General features: G+C 36.6%; 1 protein-coding gene across 2 annotated transcripts in view; it reads left to right on the forward strand.

The window, feature by feature from the left end:
- LOC136036098 (uncharacterized) overlaps positions 1-22,995 on the forward strand; it is a 70,618-nt gene that overhangs the window by 12,173 nt on the left and 35,450 nt on the right. The window contains exon 2 of one of the 2 annotated variants that reach the window (XM_065718093.1): positions 14,035-14,154. In XM_065718093.1, coding sequence (XP_065574165.1) covers positions 14,035-14,154 — 120 coding nt within the window. Of the gene's footprint in view, positions 1-14,034; positions 14,155-22,995 lie in introns of those variants that run through there. The other variant, XM_065718094.1, reaches the window with a different exon arrangement.

The raw sequence follows: 22,995 nt of genomic DNA on the forward strand, positions 1-22,995 counted from the left end.
TTCTAGAGGACCCTGAAATTTGCCTACATGAAAGGTCTATACCTATTGAAGTTTTGACAAAACATTTTGCCTTAATTTTCAGTTACTTTCAGTTACTTGTTGCTTCTGTCTGCCTTTACTTCTGAAAATGCAATTACTGTTATTCGAGTAGAATTTTGAGCCATATCAATGTTTTTTTCAAAATTTAGGAAATATATTTGCATATCTTTAAAACCGTATAAAATGGGATTGAGCAAAGATATGAAGCTGAAAACAATTTTATTATACTTCAATTAAGCAGAAGATCTGTCTTGCAAGGTTTCACTTTTATAACACTCGTATTTTTTAAGGTCATCAAAGGTCAATGCCCTCTAGAGGGAGAAGGAGTGGAGATAGGTACTTCAAAATACCTTCCCAGGACATACTGTAGCCTGTACACCCATCCCTGAAAGTTTCATTTTCCTAACCTAAACCCTTTCCAAGATAGCAAGAAGTCAATTAACTAGAATTTTACCATTTATATCAATGGAGAATTCAAAAATGAAATGATAATATCTCGGTAGGAATGAAGAATAAGATGACAAAAAAATAGGCAATCCTAAGTTTCATTTAAGTTTAGACTTACCCATCTAAAGTTACGAGCCTGAGAAAATGTGCCTTATTTTAGAAAATAGGGGGAACACCCCTTAAAAGCCATGGAATCTTAACGAAAATCACACCATTAGATTCAGAGTATCAGAAAACTCTAAATTAGAAGTTTCAAACTCCTATCTACAAAAATGTGGAATTTTGCATTTTTTGCCATAACAGATCACGGATGCAGTGTTTATTTGTTTTTTTTTGTGTTTTTTGTTTTCTATTTTCCCATGGGTGATCGTTTCGACCCAGTGGTCCTAGAATGTCGTGAGAGGGCTCATATACGTGATAAAACATTAAAACAAACACCCCCTCATATACGTGATAAAAACATACGAATGTAGAAGTTCGTTACGTAAGTTAATTCGTAAGTTACGTATATTTTTACTAATCAAAACGTTAGTAAAAAATTAAAAGTTTTAGTTGCCTTTTAGATAACCAAAGAATTGGAGGGTAACTAGGCCTACTCCCTCGCTCCTTTTTTCTCAAAATCATCCGATGAAAACTATGAGAAAGCCATTTAGCCATAAAAATAAATTAATACGTAAATTTAGTTTTAATTATTTATGTACGGAGAGCCAAAATCAAAACATGCATTAATTTAAAAATGTTCAGAAATTAAATAAAAATAAAAAAGTTTTTTTAACTGTAAGTAACGAGCGATATTAAAACTTAAAACAAACAGAAATTACTCCGTATATGAAAGGGGATGTTCCCTCCTCAACGCTCCGCTCTTTACGCTAAAGTTTTTCACTGTTTTAAAAAGTAGAGTTGAGAGTAAGAGTCAAACACAGAAAAAGATGACAAACAAAAAGGTATAATCAAAACATATAATTCTATCCTACCGTTAAAGCTTGACTCAGTGCCGTTCTGCCCCCTTCCTCCTAATGCCTGGATATGTCTGTAGGCAAAATTAAAAATCTACTGATTTTTTTTTAACTGTTTCACAAATTGGCATTAGGTATCAATAGTTGAATAGATATAAATTCAAAGTAAATAAAATAAAAAACTAAAATCCCTGTAAACATGATATAGATACTTACCTTTTCTTTTTTTTTTTTTTTTTTTTTTTTTTTTTTTTTTTTTTTTTTCTTTTTTTTTTTTACAGCCCAAGAAAGCTGAATCCATCCACGTAGTTTAATTTTAAACAAACAAAATTTTAAACAAAATTGCGCCATCTAGTGCCTTTTATAATCTAATGAAAAAACAAGTTTTTTTAACTGAAAGTAAAGAGCAACATTAAAACTTAAAACGAACAGAAATTACTTCGTATATGAAAGGGGCTTCTGCCTCATCAATGTCCCGCTCTTTACGCTAAGGTTTGACTCTTTCTCTCAACTCTTCTTTTTACAAGAGTAAAAAATTTTAGCGTAAAGAGCGGGGCATTGATGAGGAAGCAGCCCCTTTCATGTACAAAGTAATTTCTGTTCGTTTTAAGTTTTAATGTCACTCCTTACTTTCAGTTCAAAAAACTCGTTTTTTTTTCATTTAATTTCTGAACGTTTTTGAATCAATGCATGTTTTGATTTTGGCTCCGCAGAGGAATAATCAAAACAAAATTTGCATATTTATATTTTTTGGATAAATGGCTTTCTCATAGTTTTGATCGAATGATTTTGAGAAAAAAAAGGAGCGGGGAGGAAGCCTAATTGCCCTCCGAGTTTTTGGTTACTTAAAAAGGCAACTAGAACTTTTAATTTTTTACGAATGTTTTTATTAGTAAAAGATATACATAACTTATAAATTAGCTTACGTAACGAACTTTTGTATTCTCATGTTTTTATTGCATATATGAGGGAGTTCACCCCCTCGTCAGTACCTCGCTCTTTACACTAAAGTTTAAATGTTGCCCCAATTCATTAAGAATGACCCCTAAATCACAAAAGCCGTAGAATAAATAGTTGAAATTACTAAAAAACACTTAAACGTAAAGAGCGAGGTATTAGGAGGAGCTTAGCCCCTCATATCCGTAATAATTTCTGTTCGTTTTAAGTTTTAATGCTGCTCCTTACTTCCAGTTGAAAAAAACTTTTTCATATTTATTTTTTCATTGTTTTTTTTAAATAATGCTAGAAAATCCTGCGCTCCCTTCATGGAAATTTTCTTCCCCCATGACATATTCCTCCATGGACAGTTACCCCGACATATACCCCTCTTCTTAACCCCTCCCCTAACCAAAAAATTCCCCTGAAAACGTCTGTACACTTCCCAATAACCATTACTATATGTAATCACTGGTAAAAGTTTGTAACTTGTAGCCCCTCCCACGGGGACTGTGGGGGAGTAAGTCGTCCCCAAAGACATAGTTATTAGGTTATTTGACTATGCTAAACAAAATGACTCTCTCAAAATCTTTTTCGACTACGCTGAATAAAATGGCTATCTCAGAATTTTGATTCGTTGACTTTGGGATTAGCGTGAGAGGGGGCCAAGGTGCCCTCCAATTTTTTTGATCACTTAAAAAGGGCCCTAGAACTTTTCATTTCCGTTAGAATGAGCTCTCTCGCAATATTCTAGGACCACTTGGTCGATACGATCATCCCTGGGAAAAAAAATAAAAATAAATAAATAAACACGCATCCGTGATCTGCCTTCTGGCAAAAAATACAAAATTCCAAATTTTTGTAGATAGAAGCTTGAAACTTCTACAATAGGGTTCTCTGATACGCTGAATCTGATGATGTGATTTTAGTTAAGATGCTACGACTTTTAGGGGGTTTTCTCCCCTGTTTTCTAAAATAAAGCAAATTTTCTCAGGCTCGTAACTTTAGATGGGTTATACTAAACTTGATGAAATTTATATATTTAAAATCAGCATTAAAATGCAATTCTTTTGATGTAGTTATTGGTATGAAAATTCCATTTTCTAGAGTTATGGTTACCATTGAGCCGTGTCGCTCCTTACTCTGCCTAAAACTTTAGAACTGTCCGGGATATATCTGGGGGATTTCCGTATTAGTTTTATGTTAAATCCATCAGGGAATGCTGAGGGGGGGGGGGGGTGTTAAACTAAATTCATCAAAAATATATGCATCTAAGCTGTCACAATGGCGTATATGTAACATAATGCTATTTATGCAAAATAATCCTTTAAAATCTTAATAAATCAGAATTTAGAATGTTTCCACTTTGTTTTTACGTGTTTTAAATGTTCTAACTAGATATATGAAGGGGAAGTCCTACCCTTTGCATTCCTATTACAGCACGAGTGCCTGGTGTCCTTTTTATTAAGATTAGACGGCAAGCAGCCCTTCTCTCAAGATCTTTCATTTTCCGAACACAGCCAGTCAAAATTTTGAGGCATAACTTATGTCTAACTAGGCATAACTAGGCAACCCTTTCCCTCAGGGCTCTGGGGAGGTTGTCATCCTCAAAGACACAATTTCCAGATCTTTCAATTACCTTCAACAAAATGGCTATCTCAAAATTTTGATTGGATGTTTGGGAAATTGTGGGCGTGGGAGCGGGGTTAGTTGCCCTCCAATCGTTTTTGACTATTAAAAAGGGCACTAGCCCTTTCCATTTCCAATCAAATGAGTCTTTTTCAAAATTTCTACAACAAAAAATGGACATCTCAAAATTTTTATCATATCCATTTCGGGAAAATAAGAGGTGTGTGCGTATGTGGGGGGGGGTCAACTCTCCGATCACTCTGAATCTCAAAAAGGGAACCATTATTCTGATTAACAATCCAATGAGCCCCTTTCAAAGTTTATACGATCACCTTAAATGCCCACTATATAAACCTTAAATGCCCCCAGGGCATAACTTACAACCCTTGCCCTGAAGGTTTTTTTTTGAGGGGAGGGTCATTTTCAAATACACAATTTCTGGACCTTTCGACAACGTTGAACAGAATTTCTATTTCAAAATTTTGATTGAATGTGTCTGGGAAAATATTGGGCGTGGGAGGGAGGTTAGTTGCCCTCCAATCAATTTCGACTATTAAGAAGGGCTTTAATCGTTTTAAGTTCCAATCGAATGAGCACTTTCCGAAGTTTCTACGTCAAATCATTCTAAATGCCCTGGCTCTTTACTCTCTCTTTACTTAGGCAGCGCTATTGCGCTGCCTATGATTTCAGGTCAGAGTTGACAGTTTTGTGTATTTTTTACTTTATTTCCTTGAAATTCTTTGGTTTAACTTGTTTTTGGGCTGAATCTCGTGTAATGCAACTTCAGTGACTTACTTAAGTATTTTATATGACCTTTAATTTATATATTTTAATTTAATATATTTTGACTTTAAATAAAAAATAAAAAATATGTTTGTGTTCCATTTCTATTGTGTGACCGCAGCTGGTTTAAAACGATTTTCCTTTTTTCTCGTTCAATGATTAGTTTCTTATTGTTTTGTCTAAACTTCATATAATTCTTTTTCTTTTTCTTTTTTTTTTAACTCATCACTCGGTAGTTCGTTGTTTTTCTGAATAAAAAAGGATAACTTGATATGCTTTTATTCACCTTCAAGGAGAGTGTAGAGAAAAAATTGAAATGAGCGAAAAAAATTGATGAAAATATAATATTTTTGAAACAAATTTGGGCAATAAATTCGTACATTAGGAGGGTGGGCGTACCACTCCTAATGTGCAAATATATAGAAAAAATTGTAAAATTCCAATGTATTCTATCACCCGCCACTTGTTTTCCACTGAGCGTAAGAAAATTATGTTTAACACTGCCAGAGTAAACAGGTTTCTTATCGTATTTTACACAGCGTATACTTGAGTAAGTGGCGTATAATCCACAAGTACCAAAAATAATAACGATAGCATTGGAATCAGTGCGTTACAAATTGTTTTGATAGGATATTTAATAGATTAATACTCTACAATTACAAGACTTTACAGCTATTTGATAGTACTTTTCGAATAAAAAAAGGTTCATTTTTCAGTGTTGACTGTGGATGATATGCCCTTATGACGGAAAAGCACCCCATAAAACGGCTAAGCAGATGCTATCTGTCAATCTTTAAGTGCTCTAAATCTTTTTTATGTGGTGAAGCTGTTAAATTTGCTTGTTTTTAAGTGTGAGCGGTATATAAATACATTTGTTAGTTCTGGAAATTAATAACGTTTGAACCTTTGAAAAAAGAAAAGATGAAAAATTGGCGTGAAAACGCGCCAATTTTGTTTTTATTCGCTTGGGAAAGTGCACTACCTTGAAGAATTGAATGGGCAGCACTCACGCGCTCACAGGCATAAACGCGTATAAACGCGCTCGATATGGCAACATTTCTTGTAACTCATTGCAGTGCCAAGCCATCAGAAACTTACACAGTATTTCAGTGTTTCCACTTTCTCATTTTTTAAATCCCTAATAAAGAGCTGAAAAATCCCTAGAAATCCCCATCTTCAGTTCCAAAGTCCCTAAAAGTCTCCCATTTTCTAATTACTCCCTGACCCGCTTCTCCCTATCTCATTTTACCCGTACCATTGAAAGGTAACATATTTTGGCTTCTTAGATTGAAGTCTAGCTATCACTACCATAATAGAATGTCTTGTCATGCCGTTTAAAGTGCTTTTTAATCATCAGCTAAATACAAATAGCTTCAAATATACTTCAAATAATATTAAGCAAATAGAAAAGAAAATGTAATACTGTAATGTAGATTACAGTACAAGATGTTTAATACTGTTCAATCGTAACTGGTAAAACGTAATCAGACCTTATCTTCCCCTGATGTGTCTTCAACATTTTTTGTATGGTGGCTGAAGCTTTCACCGTTATCATGTGGTGAAGTAACTGATCATCTTCTCATTCCACACTTTCTTGAGCCCTTTTCATTCTATACTTTGTTTTTAGAATCCCTCCCAAAGTTAATGTTTTCAATTTATTCTGACGGTCAGTTTTTACTACTTTTACAGCACTGAAAAACCTCTCGACATTGACATTTAAAAATGGAACAGTGGAAATAAATAATACTGCCGGTTTCAGGTTAGGATACAAATTCTGTTCCGGCAGCATTTTTTTTCACCACTACCAAACACCAGCAGGTCACGGCATCCATTGTTTTGACGTTTTCAATATCGATGAGGCTCTGCCTCCTCCACTCCTGCTCGGTTTTGGTTCCGTCCCATGGGATCTGTCCATACTTCCTAACAAAAGGTAGCAGAGAGGCAGGTTGAAGTGATTGGGCTGACACTGGGTCAACCATTTCAGTATATTTGTAACTGTCGTCTTCGAAATGGAACCTTTTCTGTATCTGGCCTACTGCTTTGATATGGAACGCCTGTGCAGCTTTGAGAACTACTTCGATTGAATCAGGGGGGACGGCCGTATCTGACCTTGAAGTACAGAGGGAATCTTGTCCGTTCGGACCCAAGTAAACGCTTTCAGGGGAAATTTAAAACTTCCAATTGTTCACATTGATTTCTAAAGCACTAGTTTATTCCACATAGTCCTTCTGCAGGAAGTTCAATGCTGAGACCAATGTTTTAAGCTTTGTTTATACCCCAAAACTAGAAATATTTTGGTTTCAAGAGCTCAAATTGTGCTTAAATTTGAATTTGCGAGAGAAGTGATTGTTATATTTGTAAAGAACATAAAAAAAGTTCACTTTATTTGTAAGTCAAAAAAAATGAATAAAAAAAATTTACCAATTATAGTATGAAGGTTCATGATTTTCCCCTGGGTACGTGGGCTTGCCAAAAACACACAATCCATTTATTCCTACATTTGCCATTGTTTTTAACGGCTGTCAAATGGCTGTCAGTTTGTTTGTCTGTTCAAAACTAGGGTAATGAAACGGTAAGAGAGGTGTTCGAATAGTTATAGCCTACCTCTATTATTCACGTCAGTACTTATAAAGCTGGCTACAAGTTCGAGTTCATGTTTTTTTGATTTTACACAAAAATCGTAAACATAATACAAGTACTGTGGAGAAAAAGAATCGTACATGCAATTCTTGTCAAAAAAATTTACTACAATAAGAACAACTAGGTACCCTATAAAACTATCAAAATATATTATAACTTTATTTATCTGACCTGTAAAAAAATGACATGCTATCTCCCAATTAATCTTATGAAAAAACAACCCAAAAATGACAAACCATATGACTTCATAAATCGAGAACAGTCCAAGCTGAAATTATTGTTTGAAGCCCACATCAGCATGGAACTGTTTCAAACAGTTCTTTGTTGCAAGTTTGTTACTTAGGACTCCTGTACATCTCAAAATCTGTTTGGTGTTAAAAATTTTTAAGCAACTGAAGAAGTTCTTCTCCGTGATTCCAAGTTCAATTCGCAAGGAAACAGATCCTAAATCGAAATATCCTGCTTCTCTGATCAAGAAGATGATAAATGATGAACAAATTAAAGGAAAACCCCCAAAATTTCCCTAAAAGTCCAGGGAGAGGAAAAATCCCTAGAAAATCCCAAAATCCCAAAAAAAACTCTCGCCCCTAAAAGACTTAAAAAATCCCCATTTTAGGGGGGAAATCCCCATAGTGGAAACACTGTCCCATATTGCTGTTGATATTGCTGCTAGACCCTTTTGACAACCTGCATGCAGAGGGCATGTTCAGATTAAGTTTATCTCCCCCTCTCCTCGAAATTTCTTGGAAATTTCGCCTTTATACGCTTAGGCATAGTTGTAATGTTAGTCGCAGTAGTAGTACTGATACCACCAGTAATAGTATTGAATAGTGGTAGTACTACTAGTACCAGTGGTGTTAGCCTATTGCCTTTTGGTCAGTAGAACATCCCTCTCACTAAATCCTTTTCAATTTGATACAATTAGCCACTGCTATGGGATTGCCGATATGTCCTTTTGATACCCTGTATGTTCATACACTTCTTGAAATTTTGATTTCAATGCTCTTAGCCTCTACAATAGAATTAGTAGTAGCTGTAGTAGCAAATGTAGCAGTAACAATAGTTTTAACAGTAGTGTGCGCATATTGCTTTTTGGTGAGATGACATTTCCTTTTATGTATCATCTGAAAGTTCCAACTTAATAACCAAATCAGTTCTTGAGATACGCTATTTTGACAATGGGCATGCACCTAGTGCCTTTTGATTCATTTCCATATTCCCCTTGATACTGTAAATAGATTAATGGGGTAGTGGTAGCGGTGGGAGCTTTAGTAGCATTGGTAGCATGCAAATATTGCCTTTTTGATCATCCCCTTTATCATTTCCCGAAAAATTAATGTGTTCAGCAATTCCTGTTTTGGACCCATTTGACAATCCGTATACACATAACGTGCTTTGATATAGTTCAACACTCCCCTCAGTATTCTCTGAAAGGCTCACCTCAATACCCTTCGTCTTCTTGGAAATTAAAGTTCCAGCATACATATCTTTCTCAATAATATATAGGCATAATATGTGTCCAGCCCTTTTCTGGATGACCGTGGGGAGATTCACATCCCCATAGACATAAATTACTGGACCTTTTAGCAATGCCGAACAAATAGTATTCTTAAATTTTCGATTGGATGCGTTTAGGGGATGACAGGCTTGGGGGGGCTGATTGCCCTCTATTTTCTTTTGACTTTTAGCTTCCGACAAGGGTATGAAAACTTCCGAATTCCAATCAAATGAGCTCCATCCGATCAAAAGTTTATACCACTAGCCATTCCATAAAAAACCTTACATGCCCCGTGCGTAACTTATAACCCTCTTATACGGGCTCTGGGTAATTATGTTCACCCAAAAAAAACGCTGTTCACGCTGTTATATGATTTTTGACTATTGGTAATAAAATTGGTATATCACCATTTCAATTCAATGTGTTCTGGGGAAATAGAATGTCAAAGAGGGGGGGGCTAGTTGCTCTCCATCATGTTTGAATCTCAAACGGGAACTAGGACTACAATTTTTCGTGCCAATGGAGCCTCTTCTAAAGTTCACTCAACCACCCCTTCCATTAAAACCTTATGTGCCCCTGGGGCATAACTTGCAATCTTTACCCCACACTCTGGGGATGCTGTTCATCCCAATGACATTATTATATAATCTTTGGACTCTGTTTGAACAAATGACTATCTCAAATATTTATCGAATGCTTTTGCGGAAAATATAACGTAAGGGGGGAGTGGCTGCCCCCTATCAGTTAGACTTTTGAAAAAGGAATTAGAACATTTGATTTTCAATCCAATGAGTGCCCTCCACAGTTTATACGAACACCCTTTCTATAAAATCCTCTTATGCATTCGAGGCATAGTTTACAACCCTTGCACTGAGGGCTGTGGGGGGTGTCATCCTCAAAGAAATCATTACCATACATTTCAACTACACTGAACACATAGGTATCTCAAAATTTCGATTAGACGTGTTTTGGGAATTGAAGAGTGTGGGGGGCTTGTTGCCTTCCAATACTTTTGACTACTAAAAAAGGTCCTTCCAATCGAATGAGCTTTTTCTGAATTTGCTACGACAACAAATGGCCATCTCAAAATTTATATCAGATACATTTAGGTAAAATATGATTTGTTCGGGGGGGGGCATCCACCCTCGGATTCTTTTGAATCTTTAAAAGGCTACTAGAACTTCTAATTACCAATCCAAAAAGCCTCCGAACTTTAAGTTACCTTTTCTATAAAAACCTTTGTTCTTGTTTCGAGGATTTTCAACTGGCTTTTACCCAGGGCATAACTAACAACCCTTACCCTAAGGGCTTAGGGAGGTTTTCATCCTCTAAAACATAATTTACGGATCTTTTAACTACGTTGAACAAAATGGCTATCTCAAAATCTTGACTTAATGTGTTTTGGGACATGATGGGGATGGGAGGAGGAACTTTGCCCTCAAATCGTTTTCGACTATTAAAATGAGAACAAGCCCCTTCAATTTTCAATCGAATGAGCCTTTTACAAAGGTCCAACAACAAATGACCATCTCAAAATTCTTATCAGATGCACTTTGGGAAAATCCGAGGATGGTGATGGGGGTATCCACCCTCCATTCACTCTGAATATTTTAAAGGGAATTAGAACTTCTGATTACTAATCCAATAAGCCACATCCGGAGTTTATACGAGAGCCCTTTCTGTATAAGCCTTATTTACCCTCAGATCATAAATTACAACCCTTGCACTGAGGGCAAGGGTTATAAGTCCTGAACAAGTTTTTTTGTTCAACTACGTTGAAGAAAATGACTATCTCAAAATTTTGATCGGATGTGATTGGGGAAATGGTGGGCGTGGCAGGGGGGTTAGTTGCCCTTCAATCACATTTGACTATTGAAACGGCACTTGCCCTTTAAATTTCCAGGTGAATGAGCCCTTTTCTGAAAAGCAAAGTATTGACGAGAGGGCGAAACCCTCATATACGTAATAAAAATATACAAATATAGAAGTTCGCTACGTAAGTTAATTCGTAAGTTACGCATATTTATTACTAATAAAAACGTTCGTTAAAAAAATAAAAAGTTCTAGTTGTCTTTTTAAGTAGCCAAAAACTGAAGGGCAACTAGGCCTCCTCCCGCACCCCGTTTTTTATCAAAATCGGCCGATCAAAACTATGAGAAAGCCATTTAGCCAAAAAAAAATGAATATGCAAATTTCGTTTTAATTATTCATGTACGGTGAGCCAAAATCAAAACATGCATTAATTCAAAAACGCTCAGAAATTGAATAAAAAAAACAAGTTTTTTCAGCTGAAAGTAAGGAGCGATATTAAAACTTAAAACGAACAGAAATTATCCTGCATATGAAAGGGGTTGTCCCATCCTTGACGCCTCGCTCTCTACGCTAAAGTTTTTTTATTGTTTTAAAAAGCAGAGTTGTGAGAAAGAGTCAAACTTTAGCGTTAAGAGTGAGGTGTCGTGGAGGAGACAACCCCTTTCATATACGGAATAATTTCTGTTCGTTATAAGTTTTAATGTTGCTCCTTACTTTCAGTTGAAAAAAACTTTCTTTTTTTATTTAAAAAAAAAAATCATAGCCTTAATTCACTGTTGTATAGAGAGAAGTAATCGGATTTCCAGAGTTCTTATTGTGGTTTATTTGTTCTTCATCTTGAATTAAATAAAAAAAACAAGTTTTTTCAACTGAAAGTAAGGAGTGACATCAAAACTTAAAACGCACAGAAATTACTTCGTATATGAAAGAGGCTGCTTCCTCATCAACGCCCCGCTCTTTACGCTAAAGTTTGACTCTTTCTCTCAATTCTTCTTTCTAAAACAGTAAAAAACTTTAGCGTAAAGAGCGGGGCGTTGATGAGGAAGCAGCCTCTTTCATATACGAAGTAATTTCTGTGCGTTTTAAGTTTTGATGTCACTCCTTACTTTCAGTTGAAAAAACTTGTTTTTTTTTTATTTAATTTCTGAACGTTTTTGAATCAATGCATGTTTTGATTTTGGCTCTCCGCAGAGGAATAATCAAAACGAAATTTGCATATTTTTTTTTTGGCTCAATGGCTTTCTCATAATTTTGATCGAATGATTTTGAGAAAAAAAGAGCGGGGGACGAAGCCTAGTTGCCCCCCGATTTTTTGGTTAATTAAAAAGGCAACTAGAACTTTTAATTTCTTACGAATCTTTTTATTGGTAAAAGATTTACGTAACTTATAAATTAGCTTACGTAAAGAACTTTTGTATTCTCATGTTTTTATTACATATATGAGGGGATTCGCCCCATCGTCAGTACCTCGCTCTTTACACTAAAGCTTAAATTTTATCCCAATTCATTAAGAATGACCCCCTGAATCACAAAAGCCGTAGAATAAGTAGTTGAAATTACCGAAAATTCTTTAGCGTAAAGAGCGAGGTATTAGAAGGAGGTGAGCCCCTCATATGGGTAATAATTTCTGTTTGTTTTAAGTTTTACTGCTGTTCCTTACTTCCAGCTGAAAAAGCTTTTTCACTTTTATTTTTTAATTGTTTTTTTTTTAAATAATGCTAGTAAATCCTGCTCTCCCTTCATGGAAATTTTCTTCTCCCATTACAAATTCTCGAAGGAAAGTTCCCCCAGCATATCCCCCTCTTCTCAACCCCTCCCCCAAACCAAAAAAATCCTCCTGAAAACGCCTGTATACTTCCCAATAACCATTAGTTGACTTTGGGAAAATAATTAGCGTGGGAGGGGGCCTAGGTGCCCTCCAATTGTTTTTGTCACTTAAAAAGGGCACTAGAACTTTTCATTTCCGTTAGAATGAGCCCTCTTGCAACATTCTAGGACAACTGGGTCGATACGATCACCCCTGGGGAAAAAAAAAAACAAACAAAAAAACAAAAAAACAAATAAACACGCATCCGTGATCTGCCTTCTGGCAAAAAATGCAAAATTCCACATTTTTGTAGATAGGAGCTCGAAACTTCTACGTAGGGTTCTCTGATACGCTGAATCTGATGGTGTGATTTTCGTTAAGATTCTATGACTTTTAGGGGGCGTTTCCCCCTATTTTCTAAAATAACGCAAATTTTCTCAGGCTCGTAACTTTTGATGGGTAAGACTAAACTTGATGAAACTTATATATTTAAAACCAGCATTAAAATGCGATTCTTTTGATGTAGCTATTGGTATCAAAATTCCATTTTTTAGAGTTTTGGTTACTATTGAGCCGGGTCGCTCCTTACTACAGTTCGTTACCACGAACTGTTTGATAACATTAAAGCGTGCTTTTTAGAATTTAAAATTGTATATTACTTGCTGATGGTATTATAGCTGGCGAGACCATGATGTTACTTGATAAAAATCCATCCATTATTTTTGTATGCTCTTCAATTGTTTTCTAGTTACTAAAATAACATTTATTTTTATGCTTAGTTTTTAAGGTAATTTTAATTGTGTATTGAAAGGTACTGATACCACAGATAGTGTAAGACTATGAAAAACCTTATAGACTAGTTTGTTGTTGTCAGGCTACGTACTTACTTTTACTTCTAAATCAATATTCTTGTTTTTTTATGCTTGGCTTGTGTGTTTTCAGTAAAGTCCTAGCTTTCTGTAATGCTACAAGCATAGGGAAACGTCAGCAGTTTGTTTGTTTGCACTAGTTTTATCGATATATCCTTCTAAATCAATATTCTTGTTTTTTATGCTTGGCTTTGTTTGCACTAGTTTTATCGATATATCCTAGATAGGCTGTGAAGTAATCATTTTTGTTAGTTTTAAGTTTCAATTTTGCTCTTTACTTCCTTCATAAAAACATTTTTTATTTATATACTATAGGCAGTGGTATGGCCAATATTTCATATCAGAGGTTGTTGACCCGTTCTTGATGGAGTTCTTATCTGTGGAAGAGGTTTGAGCCAATATATACCCAAGAATAATGTTAGCTTTTGAAAAAGGGGGAAGGATGAACTCCTTGAAACCTTAATTTTGCTTTGTCAAAAGCGTGGAAAGGGAGACGCCGTGGGGCTGTGAAGGTTTTAAAAAATATGTAAAATAGTTTCTATGTATATAGTGTATTTTAAATATCTAATTTGCATTACTATGCGTTTTACAAGTAATTAATTTTAAGTATTTTACTAGTGCCAAGTCGATGGGCATGGAAGACTTTTTGACCCGCCTTCAAGAGCATCTGCTTGGCGAGTGGGCTTCAGGACTCCCCCAGATACGAATGACATGGAAGGATTCTGCGGTGGCTATGAGGTGAGGAAAATTACCTATATTCCAAAGATTGAGAGGGCCCACAAATTCCATATTATACAAGAAAAATCTATATAATAGACTGAAAATATCTGCTACGCATAAAAAAAACTTTTACCTTTTAAATATCCAAAAACCAGCTAAAATGTAAAAATCGAGGTGAACCAATCGATAGAACGTTCGCAATATCAAAATTCTGCATAACATTTTTTTTTTCTTGAACCTGACTTGTAATGCCAACTTGGGAACAAGGAAATCCTTCATTATGCGCATCACTTTTTTTTTCATACTCCTAACAGTTGTAGGCAGGGTTATTGAGGCTGAGTTATGAAATCACTTAGTATTTTCGAGTTTTCTGTAAATTTATTGCTAAATATGTTTGAGTCATGGCTATGAAAAGTAACGGTTTTCGCCTTGGAAATAAAAGATTCATTGTTTCAAGAATTTCTAGAGTCAATAAAAATAGACCAACTTGGCACTTTAGTAAGTTTAGTAATATCTGGCATTGGCGGAAGTACAAACCAATCAAAGGAACTTAAAGCTTAGAACAATCAAAAACATTAAAGAAGAATTCATTTCTTATAAAGTATTCTTTGTATAAGCTATTGTGATGACTTAAAATGGTAGTTACGTTCATTCTTTCTTCAATTATTTCTCCATTGACGAAGCTTATAAATCTTTCTTTTGAAAATAGGACTCCCCCCAGTTCTCTTAATCGAGCTAAAGTAAATGTTTTATATAAAGGTGGACCTCAAAGCGATCCAGCCAATTATCGACCTATATCTTTGCTGTCTGTTTTTAGCAAAATTTTTGGAAAAACCATGCTTTCCCGACTATTAGCTTTTCTAGAGGCTAAAAGTTTTTTCATGAATTCCAGTTGGGCTTCCAAGTTAAAAATTCTACAAAACATGCATGTGTAACTCTTTTAAATTTTCCCATAATGCGCTTAACTCTGGTTTGATCCCTGCTTCAATATTCCTGGATGTCCGTAAGGCTTTTGACTCCTTAACTCATGGAATTCTTCTTTAGAAGCTATTACACATTGGTGTAAGAGGACAGACTCATACTTGGTTTGATTCCTATTTGTCCGTTTGAACTATCTCCGTCGATTCTCTTTCCCGCTTTTCGTCTGAAGTTGAGTTTGATGTTCCTCAAGGTTCTGTTCTTGGACTGTTTCTGTTTTTGATTTATGTTAATGACCTTATAGTTGCGGTTAAAAAGCAGAAACTTTCAGTTTACTGTCGCCTATGTCATCCTGAATCTTTCAATGTAAGAAAATCCTTCACTTTCGCAGGATGAGGACGCTCTGGTTGCCTTCGCTGATGACAGTACTATTTGTACTGCAGTAGGAACTGAGTCTGAGATGCTTCCCAAATTAGTGAAAATTTTCAAGTGAGTCTTTCTTTGGTTCGATGCTAATTTCCTTGCCCTAAATTTGCTAAGTCAAATTTTTTAATTTTTTCCCCATATTTCTTTGACATGCCCTCTGTTAACTCATATCCACCTTTCAAGGGGTTCTCTCAGTAGACCTAAGGATCGATATGTCCGATTCCTCGGTATTCTTCTCGATGAAAACCTTTCGTTCAAGCATCATATTGGACTAACTAATATGAAGATCTCAATGAGTCTTGGAATTCTGTGGAAGCTAAAACAAATTTTTCCTGGATCAGTTTTTATGGCACTTGGTATTAACCAAGTGACATATAGCAATCGCCAATTCTGTCGGTCTGTCTGTCTGTCGGTCTGTCTGTCTGTCGGTCTGTCTGTCTGTCGGTCTGTCGGTCCCGGTTTTGCTACTTTAGGCACTTCCAGGTAAGCTAGGACGATGAAGTTTGGCAGGCGTATCAGGGACCGGACCAGATTAAATTAGAAATAGTCGTTTTCCCGATTTGACCATCTGGGGGGGGGAGTGGGGGGCCGGTTAATTCGGAATAAATAGAAAAAATGAAGTATTTTTAACTTATGAGCGGGTGATTGGATCTTAATGAAATTTGATGTTTGGAATGATTTTGTATCTCAGAGCTCTTTTTTTAAATCCCGACTGGATCTGGTGACGGGGGCGGGGAGTTGAGAGGGGAAAACCCAAAACTTGGAAAACACTTAGAGTGGAGGGATCGGGATGAAACTTGGTGGGAAAAATAAGCACAAGTCCCAGATACATAATTGACATAACCGGAACGGATCTTCTCTGTTTCGGGGAGTTGGGGGGGGGGGGTTAGGGTTAATTCTGAAAAAATAGAAAAAATGAGGTATTTGTAACTTACGAAGGAGTGATCGGATCTCAATGAAATTTGGAAGGATATCGTGTCTCAGAGCTCTTATTTTAAATCCCGACTGGATCTGGTGACATTGGGGGGAATTGAGGGGGGGCCTAAAATCTTGGAAAACGCTTAGAGTGGAGGGATCGGGATGAAACTTGGTGGGAAAAATAAGCAAAAGTCCTAGATACGTGATTGACATAACTGCAACGGATCTGTTCTCTTTGGGGGAGTTGGGGAGGGTTAATTCTGCACAAATTAGAAAAATGAGGTATTTTTAACTTACGAAGGAGTGATCGGATCTTAATGAAATTTGAAGTTTGGAAGTATATCGTGTCTCAGAGCTCTTATTTTTAATCCTGACTGGATCCGGTGACATTGGGGGGAATTGAGGGGGGACCTAAAATTTTGAAAACGCTTAGAGTGGAGGGATCGGGATGAAACTTGGTGGGAAAAATAAGCACAAGTCCTAGATACGTGATTGACATAACCGGGATGGATCCGCTCTCTTTGGGGGAGTGGGGGCGAGGGTTAATTCTGAAAGATTAAAAAAATGAGGTATTTTTAACTTACGAGTTAAGAAGGAAACCTGTTTGAGAAGGAAGCATGATAAGAATACAATATGCATAACAATTGTAGCAAACAGATTTTGCATGGAACTCCCTATATTTTACCCCCCCCCCCCCTTAATGTGTAAACATACAGTCGAAATTATATATTTCCCCTCTATTCTTCCAATGCGTCTCTCTTGTTTCATACCTTGTACTTATTAATTGAATTAACTGTTTAAAAGAAGAACCGGAAAACAAGTGATGGGTGACAGAATGCATTGGTTTTATATAATTTGGACTATATATTTGCTTTTTAGGGGAAGGTGGGTTGGCGGTAAAGTATAGGGGGGATCCATGCAAAAGGTGTTAGCTACAGCTATTGTGCGTATTATGAAATGTTTTCTTAACATGTTTCCTTCTCTAGGCTTATACCCCTAAACTGTAACTATTGCTGACGAAATTGGAATTCCCTAAGAAGCAAAGTCCTGCGGATGTAACTGTTCCAGTCATCTATGCAGTCAGCACAGTAAAGGGAAAATATTTTTACACTGTGACAGTCATCGATGATGATTTTACATTCATGAACTTAGCTATTGACTTTTAATTAGTTCCCATGTCCTTTGGGCACAGACAACGCGGACCCCAGTTATTGCTCACCTGTTTCAAAGGCCGGCTTTTCAAATGCGCAATTTAAATTGTATTTAAAACGTTTTCCATGAATTTGATGAGCAGGTCATTCAAAGAATCTGTCAAAAGATAAGGATAAAATTGTAACTGAAATGTATGAAAAAATTCCTACCTATAAAGAACGGTATCGATAATTCAAAAGGGCAAGGTAATCGTTTTTGATATTATTCTAAAGTCGGGTGTTGAATATTTCGATAGCCTTGCAGACTCAAAGGACTGCGGGTACATTCACAGGCTCTTGGTTCGTTTTTTAGGGAGGGGGTGATTAACTTAAAAAACAACGAAAATTGGTTCTATAATGAAATACACCAAAACATGATGTAAATATAATACTTTAGTTTATACAATAGTATAATTTGGGCTATATATTTGCAAATTAGGGGGGGAGAGAATGTATCTCAGAAATGGATTAAAAACCTAACCTTACCCCCACCCCCCTGATGTACACATATTTGGCGCAAATCATACAAGTCCAATGCATTCTGTCTCCCGTCATTTGTCCTTGTGGCTATGAAACTGGTTTGGTCAGATCGTACATTCAGCTAACAGCTCGACTGTTTGGTATGTTACATGGCCTAAGTAACAAATTATTTTATGGTCTTTCCAAACATCAGGGCGGTTTATCTGACACTACCCCCCCCCCCTCTTTCGTTAGTTTATTTCAGCTTAGGGTAAATGTTTAGTTTCGTCACAAGTTTTCTAAAGTGTGTATTACTGCATATAGCAAGATTCTGATGATCGCATATTGTTTCTCTGTTATTATTAGAGAAGCGCATTTATTTTTTACCTTTCTAAAATCCCTCTTCAATGAAACTAAAAATGCGTAAAGTAGGCTTGCTTACAGGTAACATTATCTATAGAGCGAAGCTCCATGAGCCCCGCTGGCAGCGGGGTGAGGTTTATATTCTATATTTTTTCAAAAAAAGTGTTAAAAAAACCTCAGACTAGGTTTTTTAAATAAATATAGAACAACATATATAAAACAAATTCCAATTTATTCAAACAATAATAAAAAGATCAGTTTTTTTATGCCAGTTAAGATTTTTAGAAATGATTTCATTTTTTTGTGATTAATATACAGTGGTTCATTATGGCAATTGGTATTAATCAAGTGACATATAGCAATCGCCAATTCTGTCGGTCTGTCTGTCTGTCGGTCTGTCTGTCGGTCCCGGTTTTGCTACTTTAGGCACATCCAGGTAAGCTAGGACGATAAAATTTGGCGAGCGTATCAGGGACGGGACCAGATTAAATTAGAAATAGTCGTTTTCCCGATTTGACCATCTGGGGGGGAGTGGGGGGCCGGTTAATTCGCAAAAAATAGAAAAAATGAAGTATTTTTAACTTATGAGCGGGTGATTGGATCTTAATGAAATTTGATGTTTGAAATGATATTGTGTCTCAGAGCTTTTATTTTAAATCTCGAATGGATCTGACGACATTGGGGGGAGTTGGAGGGGGGAAACCTAAAGTCCCGGTTTTGCTACTTTAGGCACTTCCAGGTAAGCTAGGACGATGAAATTTGGCAAGCGTATCAGGGACCGGACCAAATTAAATTAGAAATAGTCGTTTACCCGATTTGACCATCTGGGGGGAGTGGGGGGCCGGTTCATTCGGAAAGAATAGAAAAAATGAAGTATTTTTTACTTATGAGCGGGTGATTGGATCTTAATGAAGTTTTGATGTTTGGAATGATATTGTGTCTCAGAGCTCTTATTTTAAATTCCGACCGGACCTGATGACATTGGGGGGAGTTGGAGGGGGGAAACCTAAAATCTTGGAAAACACTTAGAGTGGAGGGATCGGGATGAAACTTGATGGGAAAAATAAGCGCAAGTCCCAGATACATGATTGACATAATCGGAACTGATTCGCTCTCTTTGGGTTAGTTGGGGGGAGTAATTCTTAAAAATTAGAAAAAATGAGGTATTTTTAACTTACGAACGGGTGATCAGATCTCAATGAAACTTGATGTTTAGACGGATATCTTGTCTTAGAGCTCTTATTTTAAATCCCGATCGGATCTGGTGACGGGGCCGGGGAGTTGGGAGGGGAAACCTAAAACTTGGAAAACACTTAGAGTGGAGGGATCGGGATGAAAGATGGTGGGAAAAATAAACACAAGTCCTAGATAGATGAACATAAACGGAACGGATCCGCTCTCTTTAGGGTAGTTGGGGGGGGGGGGGGTTATTTCTGATAAATTAAAAAAATCAGGTATTTTTAACTTATGAACGGGTGATCGGATCTCAATGAAATTTGATATTTAGAAGGATATCTTGGCTCAGAGCTCTTATTTTAAACCCGACTGGATCTGGTGACATTGGGGGGAGTTGGGAGGGGGAAATCTAAAACTTGGAAAACACTTAGAGTGGAGGGATCGGGATGAAACTTGGTGGGAAAAATAATCACGAGTCCTAGATACATGATTGACATAAACAGAACGGATCCGCTCTCTTTGGGGTAGTTGGGGGGGGGGGGTAATTCTGAAAAATTAGAAAAAATTAGGTATTTTTAACTTAAGAACGGGTCATTGGATCTCCATGAAATTTGATATTCAGAAGGATATCGTGTCTCAAATCTCTTATTTAAAATCCTGACCGGATCTGGTGACATTGGGGAAAGTTTGGGGTGGGGAAATCTAAAATGATGGAAAACGCTTAGATTGGAGGGATCGGGATGAAACTTGGTTGGAAAAATAAGCAGAAGTCTTGCATACGTGATTTACATAACTGGAACGGATCAGCTCAATTGGGGGGGGGGGTAATTCTGAAAAATAAGTAAAAATGACGTATTTTTAACTTACGATGGAGTGATCGGATCTTCATGAAACTTCATATTTAGAAGGACCTCGTAACTCAGATATCTTATTTTGAATCTCAACCGGATCAAGCGTAATTGGGGAGGGGGCAGTTGGGGGGACGGGAAATCTTAGAAAATACTTAAAGCGGTGAGATCAGGATGAAACTGGATGGGAAGAATAGAAACCTGTCTAAGATACGTGACTGACATAACTGGACCGGATATGCTCTCTTTGGTGGATTTGGGGGGGGGGGCTAATTTTGAAAATTGAGGTATTTGCAACTTACGAAAGGGTGACCAGATCTTAATGAAATTTGATATTTAGAAGGATCTTGTGCTTTAAAGTTCTAATTTCAAATTACGACCAGATCCTGTGACATTCGGGGGAGTTGGAGGGAGAAACCGGAATTCTTGGAAAACATGAAAATTGGGGTATTTTTATTTTACGAATAGATGATCTGATCGTAATGAAATTTGATTTTTAGAAGGAATTCATGTCTCAGAGCTCTTATTTCAAATCCCGACCAGATCTTTTGACATTATGGGGAGTTGGAGGGGGAAATCTTGGAAAAACACTGAGTGGAGGAATCGGGATGAAGCTTGGTGGATAGAATAAAAAAAATGTCCTTGATACGTGATTGACAGAATCGTACTGGATTCGCTCTCTTTGGGGGAGTTGGGGGGAGGGGCTCAGTGATTTGGCGAGTTCGGTGCTTCTGGACGTGCTAGGGCGATGAAATTTGGTAGGCGTGTCAGGGAGCTGCACAATTTGACTTGATAAAGTCGTTTTCCCAGATTCGACCATCTGGGGGGCAAAGGGGAGAGGAAAAATTAGAAAAAATTAGGTATTTATAACTTACGAGTGGGTGATCGGATCTTAATGAATTTGATATTTAGAAGGACATTGTGACTCAGAGCTCTTATTTTAAATCTTGACCGGCATTAAGCCTCTTATTTTCCTTTTTTAATTCAATCTATTGATTCATAGAATTTTGTTAGAACTCATACCATATGATCTCTTGGCTCTTAGCTCTTCTCGCCTCGTCACAAGTGCCATATGAGCTCTCAGCTCTTGTTAAAATTCCGTTCCATTTTTTAGTTCAGTACTAAGTCTCTTATTGCCCTACTACATGGATTTCAACTTTTTCTTCTTTTCTGAAACCATTATCTAAGTCGGATGATAAAGCAAGAAGGCTTATACAGGAAACCATTTGTTCTACAACTAACCTAACTAGACCCTTTACTTGATTTGCAGTCACTCTACATTCTTTCTTCCGCGTCATTCACTTTTCATCAACTTCACGGTGATGTTCCCAGAGCCCTACAAATTACTCCTTCTTTCGTTACTATATATTTTATAATATCTGTATAATATTTTGTTTACTCCATCGGTGAGGTCTGACTTTAATCCATTAACTACTTGTCATATCGTTTGGAACAGCCTACCTGATTCAGCTCAAAAATGTAACTCCTTTGGTAGTTTCAAAAGAATTTTTTTTATGTCCGGATATTTTATGTTTATATTTTTTTTTTGGGGGGGGGGGGTATGGGTGACCCTAACCTGGGTTAGAAATCTTTATTGTAAAGGGTGTTTTTGAGTTGCGTTCAACATTTCTACTTATTCTCTCTAATTCAAGGGATTGTTCTCTTTTGCAGCACATTGAAAATACTCTTCTTTTTTGATTATTTTTGTTTCATTTTTGTTTCTCCTGTGTTTTTTCCCTGGCCATAGAGCCTTACGGGGGACTCTATGTTGTAGTGTTTTTCTTATAAATTTATTTGTTGAATAAATAGATTGATTGATTGATTACTTTCTATTTAAAATCCAAATCTATAATTTTTATTACTTAAAAAAAACACAAAACCAACAACAAGTGGAAAATTTTCTTTTTCTTTGTCATAACACTTGACTTACACGAAGTCATTTACTTTTGAACATAATTGGTTTCTAAAATCCGTCCAAATGTGTAAATGTTTGAAAGTAAAGGGAAGTAAAAACATATATTTCAAAAACTGTGTTTTTAAGTGTTAATTTATTTATAGGTGTTATATTCAACAGGTATAATAAGTTTTAGGCAATAGGTGTGAAGGTGAATAAATAATAGGGGAGAAATCTAAATTCCTATGGAAGATCATCAGTTTTTGTGCAATCCTCAAATTGAAGCAAATTAAGGAAGACATCATAGCATCAAAGTAGCACAGATATTATTTAGAATATGGCTTATGGGAGTGGGAATTTCTGTGATTCCAAAAGTCAGAGTAAGTACAAGTATCAGTAGTGTGGGGCTTTACGTATCCCGATTGAAGAACTCTTTCTTATTTAAAACTCTGTCATCTCGCTCAGGATTTGTTTTTGGTGAGAATTAGAATTTTCATACCTTTTTTTCATCGGTACATCCCCTGAGAGTCCCCTGAAAGTCCTGCTGTCCTGCTTTGGCCACCGAGCCCCAATACACTTCTTGGGTGAAAGGCCATGAAACGGAGATCAGCACCGCCGATATGGACTGCAAAGTCTAGTGGTGCATCATTTACCTTTCACCTGCTTG

Source organism: Artemia franciscana, chromosome 15 (genome assembly GCF_032884065.1).
Source record: "Artemia franciscana chromosome 15, ASM3288406v1, whole genome shotgun sequence".
Taxonomy (NCBI): Eukaryota; Metazoa; Arthropoda; class Branchiopoda; order Anostraca; family Artemiidae; genus Artemia; species Artemia franciscana.